At 34.9% G+C, this 20845-nt stretch overlaps 1 protein-coding gene across 1 annotated transcript in view; it reads left to right on the top strand.

Annotated features, from left to right (window-relative positions):
• Positions 1-19721, top strand: part of LOC134712897 (P2R1A-PPP2R2A-interacting phosphatase regulator 1-like) — a 41534-nt gene extending 21813 nt beyond the window's left edge. The window contains exons 8-9 of the mRNA XM_063574892.1: positions 6221-6332; positions 12337-19721. Of these exons, the coding sequence (XP_063430962.1) occupies positions 6221-6332; positions 12337-12610 (386 nt within the window). The 3' untranslated portion in view covers positions 12611-19721. The remainder of the gene's footprint in view (positions 1-6220; positions 6333-12336) is intronic.
• The last annotated feature ends 1124 nt before the right edge of the window (positions 19722-20845 follow it).

Consider the following 20845-nt stretch of genomic DNA (forward strand, 5'->3'; position numbering starts at 1 on the left):
CGCATGAACTGTTCTACCAAAGCTTACCAAATTTTAATATGTTGTTACTGATGACTAAATGGAGGTCAAGTTAAATAATAACGATTTTGACTTTTACCGTTCAGGAGTTATGGTTCTTGGAAGATTGAAAAATGGTGTATCCAGTTGTGTCCGTGAATTTTCTCATGAACCATTCAACCAAAGCTTTTCAAATTTTAATATGTTGTTACTGATGACAAAATAGAGGTCAAGTTCAATAATGACGATTTTGACTTTCACCAATCATCAGTAATGGTTCTTGTGATATTGCCAGGACACAAATAATGGTTAATAAATCCGGTTTGCTGTCGTTGTGACAGCCTCTTGTTATAAAATTCCCCAAAATATGAAGTATTTAGCATTCTAGTTTTTAGGCAGTTAAGCTGCCTTATGCTAGCACCCTGTATTTGTGTACCATGTGCTACCCAATAAATGATGAAATACGTGCCATTGTTATCATCAACTGGCTACTATATTATTTATAACTTATTGAACATACTTTTCATTCTGGATTACAAAAAAATATGACCAGAAAAACCTTAAATGATTGTCTATTTTCCCAAAAGTTTTGAAGTTGCACATAGGAAGAAGGGCACATTAGGAATCCTTATGTAGTTTATTATCTCCTGAGCTTTTGGCTAAGATGTCAAAGGACAAATGTATGAAATATTCAATCGACGAAAATCTCTAAAGACAAATTGCGAAACTCGTAGAAATATTGTTTGTCGTCAATACGTAGTCAACTATGTATATAAGTTCAACTGATCACGCTGTTGGCAGCAATTTTGAATTAGAAGATGAAATTTTTCGCATATTTTAAATTTGGACGCAGGGGTTCAAATTAGCGGTGGTCTGGGTCTGTGATCTTCCACTTTTGCTGTCGGACTTTCTACTTAATTACTAGCTACGCCCGACGGACCTTGAAAAAAAAACCAACTTTGCAAACATTTTTACCAAAGTTTCCTAAAAAACGATCTCAAACTTATTTTCATCATTACTATTCATGACAGCGATGTTCAATTTGTTCAACTGCTTACTTTATACAGAAAATTGCCGATAATTATAGTATAACTAATCGCACGAGTTTAATCCAAAGCGGCGTTCGGTCACAAGTTGTCTTATTTTTGATATTTAAATACGGCGATTAGTTATACTATGTAGAAAATGAAAGGAACTATATGTTTTTCCTAGGCATTCACAATTTGTTTTGATCCGACGTTATCGACGTCTTGACAACGCCTATTGTTGTATGACGTCAGAGAGTGAAATAACCACGTTTATTTCACAAGTGAAATTATCGGTTTTTATCTAACTCAGAAATCAATGTAATTCATTGCAACCAATGTAATAAATAATGTGTAAATCCGAGTAAAATCGTATCTCACTTTCTGTCAAAAACAACATTGTAAACAAAATGGCTTCCGCAAGATTACAATATTGGATCTGATTCCGGAAGCGGATAAGGGTAATCCTGGGTTTTTGGACTATCAACTAAAAAAATTCAGACAGGTGACAAAATACAGCTATGCATGGTAAATAAATATAAACACCAGAATTGAAAACCAAAATTGTTTAAAAGAAAGAAAAAGCAGAAAAATATTTTGTACACCAATTTTAATGTTAAAATCCAATACAAGTGACAGCTGGGAACAGTTTATCTAACAATATATATGTTCCTGGTAACAGTATAATTTTTTTTATCAGTGATAAATGTTGGTAATGTATGTTAAATGCTTTTCAAGTTAAACATATTACTGCAATTTCAAGGGGTATTTTTTTCTTCTCAATTTTGATAGGTCAGTTAAAATAGCTGGAAGTTCCTTATATAAAAAAAAGATGTGGTATGATTGCCAATGAGACAACTATCCACAAAAAAACAAAATGACCAAAACTTGGTAACGGTCAATATCCCCCCCTAAACCATATATATTCATGTATGGGACAATATAAAAAATCAAATGAAAAATAGGTGGAGTTCGTGGGGCCATTCTACCCACTTCTGTTTGATACTTAGAAACAGATGAGATCCTCACCCCTCAACCATATATATTCATGTATTGGACAACATAACAAATCAAATGAAATATAGGGGAAGTCACTGGGGTCCCCTACCCCCTCCTGTTTGAAAACATGATAACGGTCGAAATCCCCACCCATAAACCATATATATTCATGTATGGGACAATATAAAAAATCAAATAATCAAAATAGGGGTAGTCCCTAGGGTCATCCCACACCCTCTTGTGTGTGTTTTGAGAACTTGTAAAAGATGTAGATACCAACGCCTAAACCATATTCATTCCTGTTTTTCATTTCAAAAAGATTGAATGACATACAAGGTCAATCTCATAGGCGACACATATGCATATCACTTTTCTAGACCCTAACACCTGTCATTTTATTCCAAACTTAGACATCATGGACTTGGGGTGAAGGTGGCAGTCATTTACATTTACTATGGACAGATCAGTCAGAACTCACCATTGATCCCTGTAGTAGTAAACATTTGTCTGATTTGTGTCTCATAACTTTTGTACTGTAAAACACAAACTCAGTTTTCTTTCCAGGGAAGCAAGTCCATTCATACTTTTACAAGCTCGTACTAAAGTCAACTTGAACTACTAACAGTCAACTAATACGAACAAATACACTCAACTAGAAGAACTGCAATCATTGCAGATTTGTTCCACTGCTGACTCATGAAAATCTCATGACCATTCGTGGTCATGTGCGTTGCTATTGAAAACCTTGACAAAATATGAATTATTTGCCTTAATGTTTAATTCATTAAATGAACATAAATGCACAATTATATATGAATGTTTAATGCTTGTTCTTTTAAATCTTTAAAAAATAGTTGAAGTAACATTGCCACAGTTTTCATAATTATGTTTGCCCTGGTTTTTGGTTAACTGCCTACAGTGCTTACAGCGCTTTGATTTTTTTTATCTCAGCGTCACTGATGAGTCTTATGTAGAAGAAAAACGCATCTAGCATATCCAATTATAAGATTGGTATCTTTGGTAACTAATTATACCACCACACTAGGTCTCATATCTCAGTTAGGCAATCATGCATTTATTTGTGGTAGACCTAAAGTTCACATAACTATCCTACAAGGCATGCCATAATCTTGTGTGAATGTTAATCCCACAATGCAGGCCATAATCTGGTGTGAATGATAATCCTACAATGCAGGCCATAATCTTGTAAAAATAATAATCCTACAATGTAGGCCATAATCTTGTGTGAATGATTATCCTACAAGGTAGGCCATAATCTTGTGTGAATGATTATTCAGGCCAGCCATAATCTTGTGTGAATGATAATCCTACAAGGCAGGCCATAATCTTGTGTGAATGATAATTCTACAAGGCCAGCCATAATCTTGTGTGAATGATAATCCTACAAGGCAGGCCATAATCTTGTAAGAATGATAGTCCTACAAGGCCAGCCATAATCTTGTGTGAATGATAATCCTACAAGGCAGACCATAATCTTGTAAGAATGATAGTCCTACAAGGCAGGCCATAATCTTGTGTGAATGATAGTCCTACAAGGCAGGCCATACTCTTGTGTGAATGATTATTCTACAAGGCCAGCCATAATCTTGTGTGAATGATAATCCTACAAGGCAGGCCATAATCTTGTAAGAATGATAATCCTACAATGCAGGCCATAATCTTGTGTGAATGATAATCATACAAGGCAGGCCATAATCTTGTGTGAATGATTATTCTACAAGGCAGGCCATAATCTTGTGTGAATGATAATCCTATAAGGCAGGCCATAATCTTGTGTGAATGATTATTCTTCAAGGCCAGCCATAATCATGTGTGAATGATAATCCTAAAATGCTGGGCCATAATCTTGTGTGAATGATAATCCTACAAGGCAGGCCATAATCTTGTGTGAATGATAATTCTACAAGGCCAGCTATAATCTTGTGTGAATGATAATTCTTCAAGGCCAGCCATAATCATGTGTGAATGATAATCCTACAATGCAGGCCAAAATCTTGTAAGGATGATTATCCTACAATGCAGGCCATAATCTTGTGTGAATGATAATCCTACAAGGCAGGCCATAATCTTGTGTGAATGATAATTCTACAAGGCCAATCATAATCTTGTGTGAATGATAATCCTACAAGGCATGTCATAATCTTGTAAGATTGATAATCCCACAAGGCAGGCCATAATCTTGTGTGAATGATAATCCCACAAGGCAGGCCATAATCTTGTGTGAATGATAATTCTACAAGGCCAGCCATAATCTTGTGTAAATGATAATCCTACAAGGCATGCCATACTCTTGTAAGAATGATAATTCTACAAGGCATGCCATAATCTTGTGTGAATGAAAATCCTACAATCAGGTCAAAATCTATGAATGATAATTCCACAAGGCAGGCCATAATCTTGTGTGAACGATAATCTTACAAGGCAGGCCATAATCTTGTGTGAATGATAATTTTACAAGGCCAGCCATAATCTTGTGTGAATGATAATCCTACAACCAGGCCATACTCTTGTGTGAATGATAATCCTACAATGCAGGCCACATTCTTGTGTTAATGATAATTCCAAATACTTACATAATGTGGCAGGGTTAAACATGTTACAGGGATCCCAACCCTACCCTAACCTGGGACAGTGGTATAACAGTACAACTCAAGAATGAACTATGAATGTGTATATGTATATAACATACTAGACATATTTAGTTTTGCTTTTAATTTAATGATATCAAAATCAATATTTTCGCCAATAAAAACGATATTCAATGATCTTATTATATTGTTGAATTTGTAACTTTTTAGAATAAGTTTATTCAAAGGAGCAATAAGTTTACCAGGATCATTTGTAAATTTCCGAGCACGGTTAACAACATTTCTGTAAAAATGAGGATGTGCCACTGCTATCCCATTTGATATAAGTATTTATCATATTCTTAGACTAAATAACATATAATTTTTACTGTATAATAATAGCATTAAATTGACGTAAATTCCATATTTTTCGAATTTGTGCTAAGGGGTGGTATGAAAAGTTTGGCGCATGGTTTGATTGTTATCACATGCCTTTCCGTAAGGTTATCGCATGGCATTCCGGTGATACTCTGCTTATTCCAGAAAATACACCCCAATGCTACGTTTTCAGTGAAAAAAATTACAAAGTAGTGTACAAAACAACTATTTGGATACTGAAAAGTATATTGTGAATTTTTTAAAAGTTTCAAACATAATTTAGAAAGTTACTTTTTCCATTACTCTTTGAACTTCTATTCGAGAGCCACGTAAAAGGATCAATATATGAATCTGTTATTTTTTTCCATTGTTGAAGCATTTGATAAAAAGATCATAACATGTCATTTTTCATATTGCATGTATTATCAGCCCTTGGTTAATATCAGCCCTCCAACCATGCGGCTCTTGGGCAGATATTGAACCTAGGGCTGATAATACATGCTATATGAAAAATGCCATGTAATAATCTGATATTCACAGTTACAACCAAACTTTAAAACCAAATCTTGATATCTACAGAAAAATTTAGTAAAGGTTTTAAGTAATTTATGGTAAATTTACATTTATTTTGTAGAACATGATAAACATTATAGCCATTTATTGTACAATAATATACAATTACTGTCATTTGATGAGGTATATGTGTGGTTTTATTACTGATATTCACTGAGGCCAAGGACAGAAGTGAATGTCACTAGGTTTTACTAAAGTCAATTAAACCTATTAAACCTAAAAACATATTTATCGAAACAGTAATTGATTTATTCTATGTTCAGAGAAAGAAAAATATGTATAAAACAATAGGTATTTACCAAAATCAACTTAAAGTCAAACATTGTATAAAAAAAAGCATGCGGTGATTATACCTTTTTACGCAGGTGATTACTGTAAACTTATTTTTGCGCGCAATTTATTTTTTGGCAAATTTTGCAATAAGAAAAATTATGCGAATAGAAATCGCCACGAACATTTAAAATTTGGATCTCACCTTATTAAACTAAACTAAGTTAATAAGAATATTACGAAATTAAATAGTCCCGAGGTGAACAAGAATAAGAAAAAACACCAAATGAAATATCTGCAAAAATAAGTTGGTTTACAGTTTGCATATTCATTCATTTAGAAAGACTGACTAAAGTTTTATCAGTACAGAATAATCTCTTTTATTTATAGTGGATCATGATTCCTCAGATGGATATATAAGTCCAGCCAAGAAGTTTCATATAGGACCAATCACACCAGATAAAGTAATGCATGTCCATCCCTTAGCCCACAGCCACCATAGGTAAGTTACATATAGGACCAATCACACCAGATAAAGTAATGCATGTCCATCCCTTAGCCCACAGCCACCATAGGTAAGTTTCATATAGGACCAATCACACCAGATAAAGTAATGCATGTCCATCCCTTAGCCCACAGCCACCATAGGTAAGTTACATATAGGACCAATCACACCAGATAAAGTAATGCATGTCCATCCCTTAGCCCACAGCCACCATAGGTAAGTTACATATAGGACCAATCACACCAGATAATGTAATGCATGTCCATCCCTTAGCCCACAGCCACCATAGGTAAGTTACATATAGGACCAATCACACCAGATAAAGTAATGCATGTCCATCCCTTAGCCCACAGCCACCATAGGTAAGTTACATATAGGACCAATCACACCAGATAAAGTAATGCATGTCCATCCCTTAGCCCACAGTCACCATAGGTAAGTTACATATAGGACCAATCACACCAGATAAAGTAATGCATGTCCATCCCTTAGCCCACAGCCACCATAGGTAAGTTACATATAGGACCAATCACACCAGATAAAGTAATGCATGTCCATCCCTTAGCCCACAGCCACCATAGGTAAGTTACATATAGGACCAATCACACCAGATAATGTAATGCATGTCCATCCCATAGCCCACAGCCACCATAGGTAAGTTACATATAGGACCAATCACACCAGATAAAGTAATGCATGTCCATCCCTTAGCCCACAGCCACCATAGGTAAGTTACATATAGGACCAATCACACCAGATAAAGTAATGCATGTCCATCCCTTAGCCCACAGCCACCATAGGTAAGTTACATATAGGACCAAGCACACTAGATAAAGTAATGCATGTCCATCCCTTAGCCCACAGCCACCATAGGTAAGTTTCATATAGGACCAATCACACCAGATAAAGTAATGCATGTCCATCCCTTAGCCCACAGCCACCATAGGTAAGTTTCATATAGGACCAATCACACCAGATAACGTAATGCATGTCCATCCCATAGCCCACAGCCACCATAGGTAAGTTACATATAGGACCAATCACACCAGATAATGTAATGCATGTCAATCCCTTAGCCCACAGCCACAATAGGTAAGTTACATATAGGACCAATCACACCAGATAAAGTAATGCATGTCCATCCCTTAGCCCACAGCCACCATAGGTAAGTTACATATAGGACCAATCACACCAGATAATGTAATGCATGTCCATCCCTTAGCCCACAGCCACCATAGGTAAGTTACATATAGGACCAATCACACCAGATAAAGTAATGCATGTCCATCCCTTAGCCCACATCCACCATAGGTAAGTTACATATAGGACCAATCACACCAGATAAAGTAATGCATGTCCATCCCTTAGCCCACATCCACCATAGGTAAGTTACATATAGGACCAATCACACCAGATAAAGTAATGGATGTCCATCCCTTAGCCCACAGCCACCATAGGTAAGTTACATATAGGACCAATCACACCAGATAAAGTAATGGATGTCCATCCCTTAGCCCACAGCCACCATAGGTAAGTTACATATAGGACCAATCACACCAGATAAAGTAATGCATGTCCATTCCTTAGCCCACAGCCACCATAGGTAAGTTACATATGGACCAATCACACCAGATAAAGTAATGCATGTCCATCCCTTAGCCCACAGCCACCATAGGTAAGTTTCATATAGGACCAATCACACCAGATAAAGTAATGCATGTCCATCCCTTAGCACACAGCCACCATAGGTAAGTTACATATAGGACCAATCACACCAGATAAAGTAATGCATGTCCATCCCTTAGCCCACAGCCACCATAGGTAAGTTACATATAGGACCAATCACACCAGATAAAGTAATGCATGTCCATCCCTTAGCCCACAGCCACCATAGGTAAGTTACATATAGGACCAATCACACCAGATAAAGTAATGCATGTCCATTCCTTAGCCCACAGCCACCATAGGTAAGTTTCATATAGGACCAATCACACCGGATAAAGTAATGCATGTCCATCCCTTAGCCCACAGCCACCATAGGTAAGTTACATATAGGACCAATCACACCAGATAAAGTAATGCATGTCCATCCCTTAGCCCACAGCCACCATAGGTAAGTTACATATAGGACCAATCACACCAGATAATGTAATGCATGTCCATCCCTTAGCCCACAGCCACCATAGGTAAGTTACATACAGGACCAATCACACCAGATAAAGTAATGCATGTCCATCCCTTAGCCCACAGCCACCATAGGTAAGTAACATATAGGACCAATCACACCAGTTAAAGTAATGCATGTCCATCCCTTAGCCCACAGCCACCATAGGTAAGTTACATATAGGACCAATCACACCAGATAACATAATGCATGTCCATCCCTTAGCCCACAGCCACCATAGGTAAGTTACATATAGGACCAATCACACCAGATAACGTAATGCATGTCCATCCCTTAGCCCACAGCCACCATAGGTAAGTTACATATAGGACCAATCACACCAGATAAAGTAATGCATGTCCATCCCTTAGCCCACAGCCACCATAGGTAAGTTTCATATAGGACCAATCACACCAGATAAAGTAATGCATGTCCATCCCTTAGCCCACAGCCACCATAGGTAAGTTACATATAGGACCAATCACACCAGATAAAGTAATGCATGTCCATCCCTTAGCCCACAGCCACCATAGGTAAGTTTCATATAGGACCAATCACACCAGATAAAGTAATGCATGTCCATCCCTTAGCCCACAGCCACCATAGGTAAGTTACATATAGGACCAATCACACCAGATAATGTAATGCATGTCCATCCCATAGCCCACAGCCACCATAGGTAAGTTACATATAGGACCAATCACACCAGATAAAGTAATGCATGTCCATCCCTTAGCCCACAGCCACCATAGGTAAGTTACATATAGGACCAATCACACCAGATAATGTAATGCATGTCCATCCCTTAGCCCACAGCCACCATAGGTAAGTTACATATAGGACCAATCACACCAGATAAAGTCATGCATGTCCATCCCTTAGCCCACAGCCACCATAGGTAAGTTACATATAGGACCAATCACACCAGATAAAGTAATGCATGTCCATCCCTTAGCCCACAGCCACCATAGGTAAGTTACATATAGGACCAATCACACCAGATAAAGTAATGCATGTCCATCCCTTAGCCCACAGCCACCATAGGTAAGTTACATATAGGACCAATCACACCAGATAAAGTAATGCATGTCCATTCCTTAGCCCACAGCCACCATAGGTAAGTTACATATAGGACCAATCACACCAGATAAAGTAATGCATGTCCATCCCTTAGCCCACAGCCACCATAGGTAAGTTACATATAGGACCAATCACACCAGATAAAGTAATGCATGTCCATCCCTAAGCCCACAGCCACCATAGGTAAGTTTCATATAGGACCAATCACACCAGATAAAGTAATGCATGTCCATCCCTTAGCCCACAGCCACCATAGGTAAGTTACATATAGGACCAATCACACCAGATAAAGTAATGCATGTCCATCCCTTAGCCCACAGCCACCATAGGTAAGTTACATATAGGACCAATCACACCAGATAAAGTAATGCATGTCCATCCCTTAGCCCACAGCCACCATAGGTAAGTTACATATAGGACCAATCACACCAGATAATGTAATGCATGTCCATCCCTTAGCCCACAGCCACCATAGGTAAGTTACATATAGGACCAATCACACCAGATAAAGTAATGCATGTCCATCCCTTAGCCCACAGCCACCATAGGTAAGTTTCATATAGGACCAATCACACCAGATAATGTAATGCATGTCCATCCCTTAGCCCACAGCCACCATAGGTAAGTTACATATAGGACCAATCACACCAGATAATGTAATGCATGTCCATCCCTTAGCCCACAGCCACCATAGGTAAGTTACATATAGGACCAATCACACCAGATAAAGTAATGCATGTCCATCCCTTAGCCCACAGCCACCATAGGTAAGTTTCATATAGGACCAATCACACCAGATAAAGTAATGCATGTCCATCCCTTAGCCCACAGCCACCATAGGTAAGTTACATATAGGACCAATCACACCAGATAAAGTAATGCATGTCCATTCCTTAGCCCACAGCCACCATAGGTAAGTTACATATAGGACCAATCACACCAGATAATGTAATGCATGTCCATCCCTTAGCCCACAGCCACCATAGGTAAGTTACATATAGGACCAACCACACCAGATAAAGTAATGCATGTCCATCCCTTAGCCCACAGCCACCATAGGTAAGTTACATATAGGACCAACCACACCAGATAAAGTAATGCATGTCCATCCCTTAGCCCACAGCCACCATAGGTAAGTTACATATAGGACCAATCACACCAGAAAAAGTAATGCATGTCCATCCCTTAGCCCACAGCCACCATAGGTAAGTTACATATAGGACCAATCACACCAGATAATGTAATGCATGTCCATCCCTTAGCCCACAGCCACCATAGGTAAGTTACATATAGGACCAATCACACCAGATAAAGTAATGCATGTCCATCCCTTAGCCCACAGCCACCATAGGTAAGTTACATATAGGACCAATCACACCAGATAAAGTAATGCATGTCCATCCCTTAGCCCACAGCCACCATAGGTAAGTTACATATAGGACCAATAACACCAGATAAAGTAATGCATGTCCATCCCTTAGCCCACAGCCACCATAGGTAAGTTACATATAGGACCAATCACACCAGATAAAGTAAAGCATGTCCATCCCTTAGCCCACAGCCACCATAGGTAAGTTACATATAGGACCAATCACACCAGATAACGTAATGCATGTCCATCCCTTAGCCCACAGCCACCATAGGTAAGTTACATATAGGACCAATCACACCAGATAACGTAATGCATGTCCATCCCTTAGCCCACAGCCACCATAGGTAAGTTACATATAGGACCAATCACACCAGATAAAGTAATGCATGTCCATTCCTTAGCCCACAGCCACCATAGGTAAGTTACATATAGGACCAATCACACCAGATAAAGTAATGCATGTCCATCCCTTAGCCCACAGCCACCATAGGTAAGTTACATATAGGACCAATCACACCAGATAATGTCATGCATGTCCATCCCTTAGCCCACAGCCACCATAGGTAAGTTACATATAGGACCAATCACACCAGATAAAGTCATGCATGTCCATCCCTTAGCCCACAGCCACCATAGGTAAGTTTCATATAGGACCAATCACACCAGATAAAGTAATGCATGTCCATCCCTAAGCCCACAGCCACCATAGGTAAGTTTCATATAGGACCAATCACACCAGATAAAGTAATGCATGTCCATCCCTTAGCCCACAGCCACCATAGGTAAGTTACATATAGGACCAATCACACCAGATAATGTAATGCATGTCCATCCCTGGCTTGGAGAAATAATTGTTCACTCTTGTTTCACTTTCAATTTTGACATTATTTTACTTTCAGTAGCTGAAGAAGCTGTCTGTTCTATGGTCGGGTTCTGTTGGAAATAAAATAGAATATTGCTTTGTCAATAAAGCTTTGGTTTAAGTTGATTTGACTACAATTCTGGACAAGATAGATAACTCCAATTTTTCAAGATGAAATTAACAATGACATCATTTATATTTTTAGAACACATATTAGATTCTTGCACCTTGCAAAAGTTATGTAATTTTCTTGACAGGCTTAACATTGTTTTGTAACTTGAATATCTGAGCATGTATAACATTTTTCTGAAAATCTTCAGATAGGATGCACAGAATGCATATAAATTACAGCATATCAATCATGTCAATATTCATTTTTGAATGAACCTGTACTTAAGATTGATTTTTCTGGGATATTGGTAAGTTATCCATAGATCCTCAATATATTAAAGATTTCTTATACAGCTCTGTTTTGACAATCTTATCATATGTACATATTCCATGGACATGTTTTCTCTTTTAGTGTATCATCGAGTAGTCTAGAAGATGGTAGCCCGGAACAGACTGTACCAAAGGGAAATAATACACAAGATATCAGGTTACGATACCAGCATCAGCCAAACATGTATACTTTTATGCCACTTGGGCAGGACTCTCGTGATTCACGGGACTCACAAGACATGCAGACAACAGATTCAGAAACATCAGATATAACAGACATTTCTGATCCCAATATATCATTGTCAGCTAGTCCAAGCACATCTGGATTTCAACCAATCAAACACACCCAAGTATGACAACAAGTGTCCTTAGTTAAAATTACTATGGACAAAAAAGTTACCTTTTGTAAATATTGTTAAAAATCTTTATGTGCAGTTAAAATCATTCAAATCTATACAAGATGATATAATTTTTATTTAAATTTCTCACTGAATGCATTATATTCAGTTACATTTTACAGCGTAGATTGAAAGCTAATGTTATAAGATGTGTATTTGTTTTTCTCTAATTCTTACAGAATTTATCTTTATTTTAATGGTTGATTATTTTTATTTAATGAGCGTGTAGTTTTTTTAGTCTCAGTTCTTCATTGGTCAAAATTGGATTATGCAGTCAAAATTTCTTGCTACCTTCAAAATTTCCTATTATAATGTCATGAAAAAAGGCAACCATGTAATTTTTGGTTTTTGTATAGACTAGTGTAAGCAGTTCTATCAAAAAGTAGTATTTTAATATTCAGCCCCATTCATCTATTTAGTCAGAAGACCCATTGGTTGCCTTCCACTGTTGTCTGCTCTATGGTCTGGTGGTTGTCGCTTTGACATATTCACCATTTCCTTTCTCAATTTTATCTTAACACTGAAACTAAACCACTTTTATCAACCACTTTATTGATATAGTCAATAAAATTAATTGTTGCACAGGGCTCATAAGCATCAGATGGCATTATAACATTTGAATATAATAAATTATTTTTGAAAAGTGCTAGTCAAAACATTCAATTGTTCATTTTCATTCAGGAATAGACCAAAATAACTTAAATATGATTATATGATGTTTTTTTTATTGTCAATGTATTACTACTTTCTGTTTTATACTGACCAAAGGCCTAAGACATTATATTTGCTTGATACGACTTATCTTTGAACAATTTTAAAGAAAATATCTACTTTCAAACAAAACGAAATAAGTAATACCACCAATTTAGATTTACGACAATATGCAACACTTCTTACACAGTCTGACCATAATTTTAAACATTATATATGCTTTCCACTGTTATGAAGAAAATAATGAAAACTAAATAGATAAATCCTGAAACATGATTTGATTGGAAACAATGTCTCACCGCTTCAGCAGGCAAGAAAGAGGGTTGTAATAGGGGTACCTTTATGACCAATAACGGTAAAAACATTTCTGTGTTGTCTAAGCGTAGAAAATTTCTATTAACTTAACATTGTGCTGTGTACTGTTAAACTAGATAACCAAAAAACATGAAGATATGGAAACAGGCATTACTAAATTAAATAGCTACACAGTATTTTTAGTTACTATATTCAATTCATTCATGTATATTTTTATTAGTGAAGTATTTTTATTATGTTATATCTAAATCATTGAACGGTCATATGTATATTTGCTTTAGATTTCACATCAAACCTTTGTAGAAGTTAAATGTTCTATTTGTATGTATAAGATATTTGACATCTGGTTTAGTTAGAAGTAAAACATGAAAAAGTTTTTCTGTAATTTAAAAAAAAAAATCTTAATCTGCATCTATTTTCTGTTGTCAAATTAATACCACTGCTTTTGTATGACAATATGAATCACCATTTTCTCTTTATCTGGTAAAATTGCCAAAATCAGAACTTTTTGTTGATAAATGATAACACTTAAAAAGGTGTAAATTATTTATATATTTTCTTGCACATTTTGGTGATCATTTTGTACATAAACATTCTGTGATTTTGTATATACTCTCATTCATTTGTTGATGCAGAGAAGTGCTATTTTCTTTTTGTTATTGTTTTGGTTATGTATTCAATATTGTATGTATCGTTTAGTTATTTAGTGTACAAGGTGCTATGTTCATGGGAGTTCTTTTACCATGCGATATTGTAAAATAAGGCATAAAAATGTCTTTATTTGTCCCTTTCTTGGTCTTTCCATTGTCCAGTAACACATTTCTTATCTGATAAATTGGTTTTTCATCATATGCTATTGACCGTACTATTTCCCACTAAAATTTAACAATGTTTGCCAAGTAATGGGAATTTGACAATTTTTGACCGATTGCAACCTGACACTAAATGAATCTACTCCATGACCATTTGTCTAAAGAATTCACACACTTATTAAGATTGTTTTAATCATATAAAGATGACTTTACTATAATTCTATTTGGACTTGACAATTTTTGCATGAGATATTTGAGTCTGACAATTTAATGCTTTAATATCTCAAAATTAGTTGATAAATTGTAACTCAAAATGAAAAAATATTTTGCCAAATTTTCACAACAATCAATAAATTCTGAAAAATGATATGGTATTACACAACACAAGTATAGTCAAATAAAGAAACAATTACAAGAATAATCAAGGTAGAAATTCTTAACCCTAAACTATTAGTTATATATAGATCATCATATACACACTATTATATTTAGGGCACAGGAGGGCAGGTTAATATTTTTCTCTTATATCTACCGATAATCGTTGATCGAAGCTTCAACTTAAAAATAAATACATCCTATATAAGAACTAAGTAAAATTCTTTCTCTGTAATTTGTATTAGAATAAGAATTTCCAAATGATCACGTTTTAATGCTTTAGGCTGCAAAAAGGGGATAATTACAAACTTCCAAACCAATGATAATGTAATGCCTGATCCCCCAGACTATAGTGGCTATTTATAACAATGTATTATGTGCCACATAAGACAAATATTTTATGCTATGGCATACCCTGACTGTATCAGTAAACATCATTTAATCATATCAGTGTACATTATGTCAGTGTATCGGTACACATCATGTAAGTGTTTGAAACATCATGTAAGTGTCTCGGTACACATCATGTAAGTGTCTCGGTACACATCATGTAAGTGTATCGGTACACATCATGTAAGTGTTTGAAACATCATGTAAGTGTATCGGTACACATCATGTAAGTGTTTGAAACATTATGTTAGTGTATAGGTAAACATCATGTAAGTGTATCCGTAAACATCATGTAAGTGTATCGGTAAACATCTTGTAAGTGTATCCGTAAACATCATGTAAGTTTATCAGTAAACGTTATGTAAGTGTATCGGTAAACATCATGTAAGTGTATCGGTAAACATCATGTAAGTGTATCGGTAAACATCTTGTAAGTGTATCTGTAAACATCATGTAAGTGTATCGGTAAACATTATGTAAGTGTATCGGTAAACAACATGTAAGTGTATCGGTAAACATCATGTAAGTGTATCCGTAAACATGTAAGTGTATCGGTAAACATCTTGTAAGTGTATCCGTAAACATCATGTAAGTGTATCGGTAAACATTATGTAAGTGTATCGGTACACATCTTGTAAGTGTATCTGTAAACATCATGTAAGTGTATCGGTACACATCATGTCAGTGTATAAGCATCATTTTAGTGTATCAGTAGACATCTTGTTACTGTATTGGTGTACATCTTGTAAGTGTCTCTCTGTACATTTTGTTAGTGTATCAGTATACATTATGTAAGAATATTATAACACATCTGATAATCAATTAAATGGGACAGGTTGTTTTATTGTTTTTCCATTTTCCTTGGTAGTTTTTGGTTTAAATTGTTTTTTGTCTTGTATAGTGTAAATGTTTCATGTACATATTAATGTTTTTACTGGAATCCTGTTTTCAATAGATATATTTTTACATATATAATAAAGTTTAAAAATTGCTTATTAACGTGACATTTAAAAAAAAAATCAAATCAATTTTTAGGTATCAGAAATATTCTATTTGATTAGTAGTTATTGGAAATATTCACACAATAATTACTAGCTGCATTTGTTTGCACCTGTCCTTAGTCAAGAATTTGATGTTCAGTAGTTGTTGTTTGTTGATGTGGTTCACAAGTGTTTTTCATTTCTCATATAGATTAGACCGTTGGTTTTCCTGTTTGAATGGTTTAACACTTGTAACTTTTTGGGGCCCTTTATATCTTGCTGTACTTTGTGAGTTAAAGCTATATAAGACCATACTTTGACCTATAATGGTTTACTTTACAAACTGCAACTTGGATGAGAGAGTTGTCTCTTTTGCACTCATACCATATCTTCTTATATCTAAATAAGAAAATGGTTTGGACTAGGAATTTTTTTACTTGTTTCAAATCTTTGTTGCAGTTATACACATTTTATGTATTGCTTTGTTTGTTATAGGTTGCATTTCTGTAAATATAGACAATTCAATTTTCCATATAACTCCCTTACTGTGCCACTTTTACTACAAAATAACATAACAAATTATATCCTAGAATGGAAAGATGTAATGCACTTCCATTTTTTTCAAAGGTCAAAACCTAGGGCTGTGCGGCACATTTTAAACATTTATATGCCCTGAACTTGTTAAGAGTTTAAACATCTACTAAATTTCTGTACTACTTCTACCTCCTATTTGTGTCTCACGTTTAGAATTCAATTTTTATCGCAATAGTATGTTTTTATACTGGTAAAAGTCCCAAGTTTTTGTCTATGAGATCAAATCTTGGAACAGGTTTGTCAATAAATATTATCTATCTCCCTAAAAGAGGCGTGGTTTGTGAAACAGCTGTATTTACAAAGTGCAACTTACAGTAATTAAAATTTTAACTAATATGTGTGTTATAGTAACACTCACTCAATGCATTGCTTTGTGTGTTATAGTTATACCTACTTTATGTTAATCTTTGTGTGTTACAGTAATTCACTCTTTATGTATTGCCACTTAATGCATTGCTTTGTGTGTATTAGAAATACACACTTAAAGTACTTTTTTGTGTGTTATAGTAACACTCACTTAATGCATTGCTCTGTGTATTATAGTAATACACACTTAATTTTATACTCTGTGTGTTATAGTAGCACACACTTAATATATTGCTTTGTGTGTTATAATAATAAATACTTAACACATTGTTTTGTGTATTATAGTAATACACACTTAATGTTTTGCTTTGTGTGTTATAGTAATACCCACTTAATGTTTTGCCTTGTGTGTTACAGTAACACACATTTTATGTATTGCTCTGTGTTTTATAGTTATACACACTGAATGCATTGCTTTAATGCGATACAGATAGTAGAATTCAAAGATAATTGTTATAAACAGGGTAGGTTACTTCATCCTTGTATATTCTGTAACATATGTAAATTTTATGTAATTATCATGTAAATAGATATCATAAATGTACATATATGTAAATATTGTAAATGGTCAGTAATTCAGTCAGAGCTTAAACATGTGCACTTTGTTTAATACTACTAATTTTGATTGTGAATATGGAAATAGTTCAATGTTACTAATTGAGAAGTGAAAAATTATCATTTATTAAATAATTATTCAAATTTCACTGAAATGACTTTCCCTGTGCAAACATCAGTCAACACTGATTAGTAGTCTGCACATGATCGTTGATAGTTTAAGGTAACACACCATGTTCAGTTTAGTTATGTAAAACAGATTTCTGTTTCATTTTGGACTGTTTGAGCAGAAATTTGGAAGTTTTACAATTGTAAAAATGAACTATTGTATTAAGATTCATCAACTGTCAGCAATAAGTGTTAACAATAAGGCAGCTTCAGTTAAAGTCTTGTTATTTATCTGTTTTATCACATGTTTAGTTCACTCTTGAAATTTAATACAGAAGCAACAGTTATTTTTGAATATATAGGTTAATTAGTTTGAATATATGCTGGTTTTGGTCAGTTAACTATTTAAATAATCATTTTGTCTTCAATATGTTTTAGAATTTGTCTCTGGTCTCAGTTGGTCTTTAGGCTAAACAGTGGTCTTTACATGGTATTGTGACATGCCGAATCTAAGATATTTGCTTACATTCATTACCTGCAGAACATCTGTTACCAGGTAGCAGTCAAATTTAAAAAAACCCATTTATTTCAAGGCAACTTAAGGCACTCATGACAGCTTTTCAAGAACAAAATATCACTTTTGAAAATTCAGCTATATGTCAGCAGATTCTTGCAGTACTTATGAAATATGTTTATAATATAAAAAGACAATGTGGTATGATTGCCAATAAAACAACCCTGAACAAGAGACCAAATTGACACAGAAATTAACAACTACTGGTCACTGTATGGACTTCAACAATGAGCAAATCCCATGATGTATAATTTGAAGAAAATCACTGTTTAAAGAAAAATATGAATTTATATAGGAAAATAATATCACTTAATTTCTATATTTGTTTATAAATAATGATTTCTCAGTAATGACATACCATTAGAACATTTCATAATGAATATAGAAACAGCAAAATCTCATTAATATTAAACCTTTAAGGTGGTACCTAACACTGCAGGGAGATAACTCTGTAAAATAAGCTAAACGTTTTAATTACATTGTGTTGTAGAAAGAATATTAAGCTTCTCAATAATCAAAATGAGTGTTTGTCAGACTGCTATATAACCAGTGTAATTTTTCTGTTAAACGGTTGGTTCAAATTTTTTTTTTCTTCATATTTTTGTCAAATGGTCAAAGTAAAATACTTTGTCAAAATTTTAAGAAAATAAAACAAGCCAAATTAATTTTAGTTCAAGTGTTGGATACCACTTAAATAAACAGAGAAGATGTTACTAAGTTGTAAAACTTATCTCTAATCCATTAGTCTTTTTGAAAGATGAAATACTACAACAAACAATATTGGTGGATATATCTGATAAATGTTCTCGTTTGTAATTTAGTATCATTTAATAGTTTTTCTGGTTTCAAATGGAATTATTTATTAGAAATAGTATATTTAGTATGTAAAATTGTAAATGTATATATATTTTTGATTGTTGAAATTTAATTTACTGCATTAAAATGTAAAAAAATATTACAAAGATAATGTAATAAATATTAGCAATTTGATTTTTCATATTAATCAAAATTCTGACCAAGTGACTAACCAAAATGAAGTAAGACCTGAATTCTGTTTCTTTGTAATTCATGTACTTGACATATATTGCTGTTAATTGGTAACTTGTAAATTATTCACATTTATTTTGCCATGTTATAGAAGTATTAGGTTAATTAATAATTGGAGGTTATTTAAAGGTAATATCTGATACACTCACACAAGAATTCTTTGTAGATAGTAAGTATCTGGATGGTTAATGTATGGGCTGTCTTTCAATTGTCGCCAATAAAGTAGACTTATGTATTCTGTTCAGGTAGAGTTTAATCTAATATGATCTGGAAGGTAGATACTGATTTTCAGTTATAAATACTGAAGTTAGATTTATTGTGTTTTGTATAGGTAGAATCTGACCTACCATGATCTAAAAGCTGACTGTTAGTAATCTGCAATGAAGGTAGAATCACTGTGTTTTGTACAGGTAGAATGAAGGTAGATTTACTGTGTTTTGTACAGGTAGAGTTTGACCTACCATGATCAGTTTAGGTTAAGGCTGACTGTTAGTAATCTGCAATGAAGGTAGATTTACTGTGTTTTGTACAGGTCGAGTTTGACCTACCATGATCTGTGTAGGTTAAGGCTGACTTTAAGTAATCTGCAATGAAGGTAGATTTACTGCGTTTTGTACAGGTAGAGTTTGACCTACCATGATCAGTTTAGGTTAAGGCTGACTGTTAGTAATCTGCAATGAAGGTAGATTTACTGTGTTTTGTACAGGTAGAGTTTGACCTCCCATGATCTGTATAGGTTAAGGCTGATTGTTAGTAATCTGCAATGAAGGTAGATTTACTGTATTTTGTACAGGTAGAGTTTGACCTACCATGATCTGTATAGGTTAAGACTGACTGTTAGTACTCTGTAATGAAGGTAGCTTTACTGTGTTTTGTACAGGTCGAGTTTGACCTACCATGATCTATGTAGGTTAAGACTGACTGTTAGTAATCTGCAATGAAGGTAGATTTACTGTGTTTTGTACAGGTCGAGTTTGACCTACCATGATCTGTATAGGTTAAGGCTGACTGTTAGTAATCTGCAATGAAGATAGATTTACTGTATTTTGTACAGGTCGAGTTTGATCTATCATGATCTGTCTAGGTTGAGGCTGATTGTTAGTAATCTGCAATGAAGGTAGATTTACTGTATTTTGTACAGGTAGAGTTTGACCTACCATGATCTGTGTAGGTTAAGACTGACTGTTAGTAATCTGTAATGAAGGTAGATTTACTGTATTTTGTACAGGTCGAGTTTGATCTATCATGATCTGTCTAGGTTAAGGCTGATTGTTAGTAATCTGCAATGAAGGTAGATTTACTGTATTTTGTACAGGTAGAGTTTGACCTACCATGATCTGTCTAGGTTAAGGCTGAGTGTTAGTAA

This window comes from Mytilus trossulus, chromosome 3 (assembly GCF_036588685.1).
Source record: "Mytilus trossulus isolate FHL-02 chromosome 3, PNRI_Mtr1.1.1.hap1, whole genome shotgun sequence".
NCBI classification, from domain to species: domain Eukaryota; kingdom Metazoa; phylum Mollusca; class Bivalvia; order Mytilida; family Mytilidae; genus Mytilus; species Mytilus trossulus.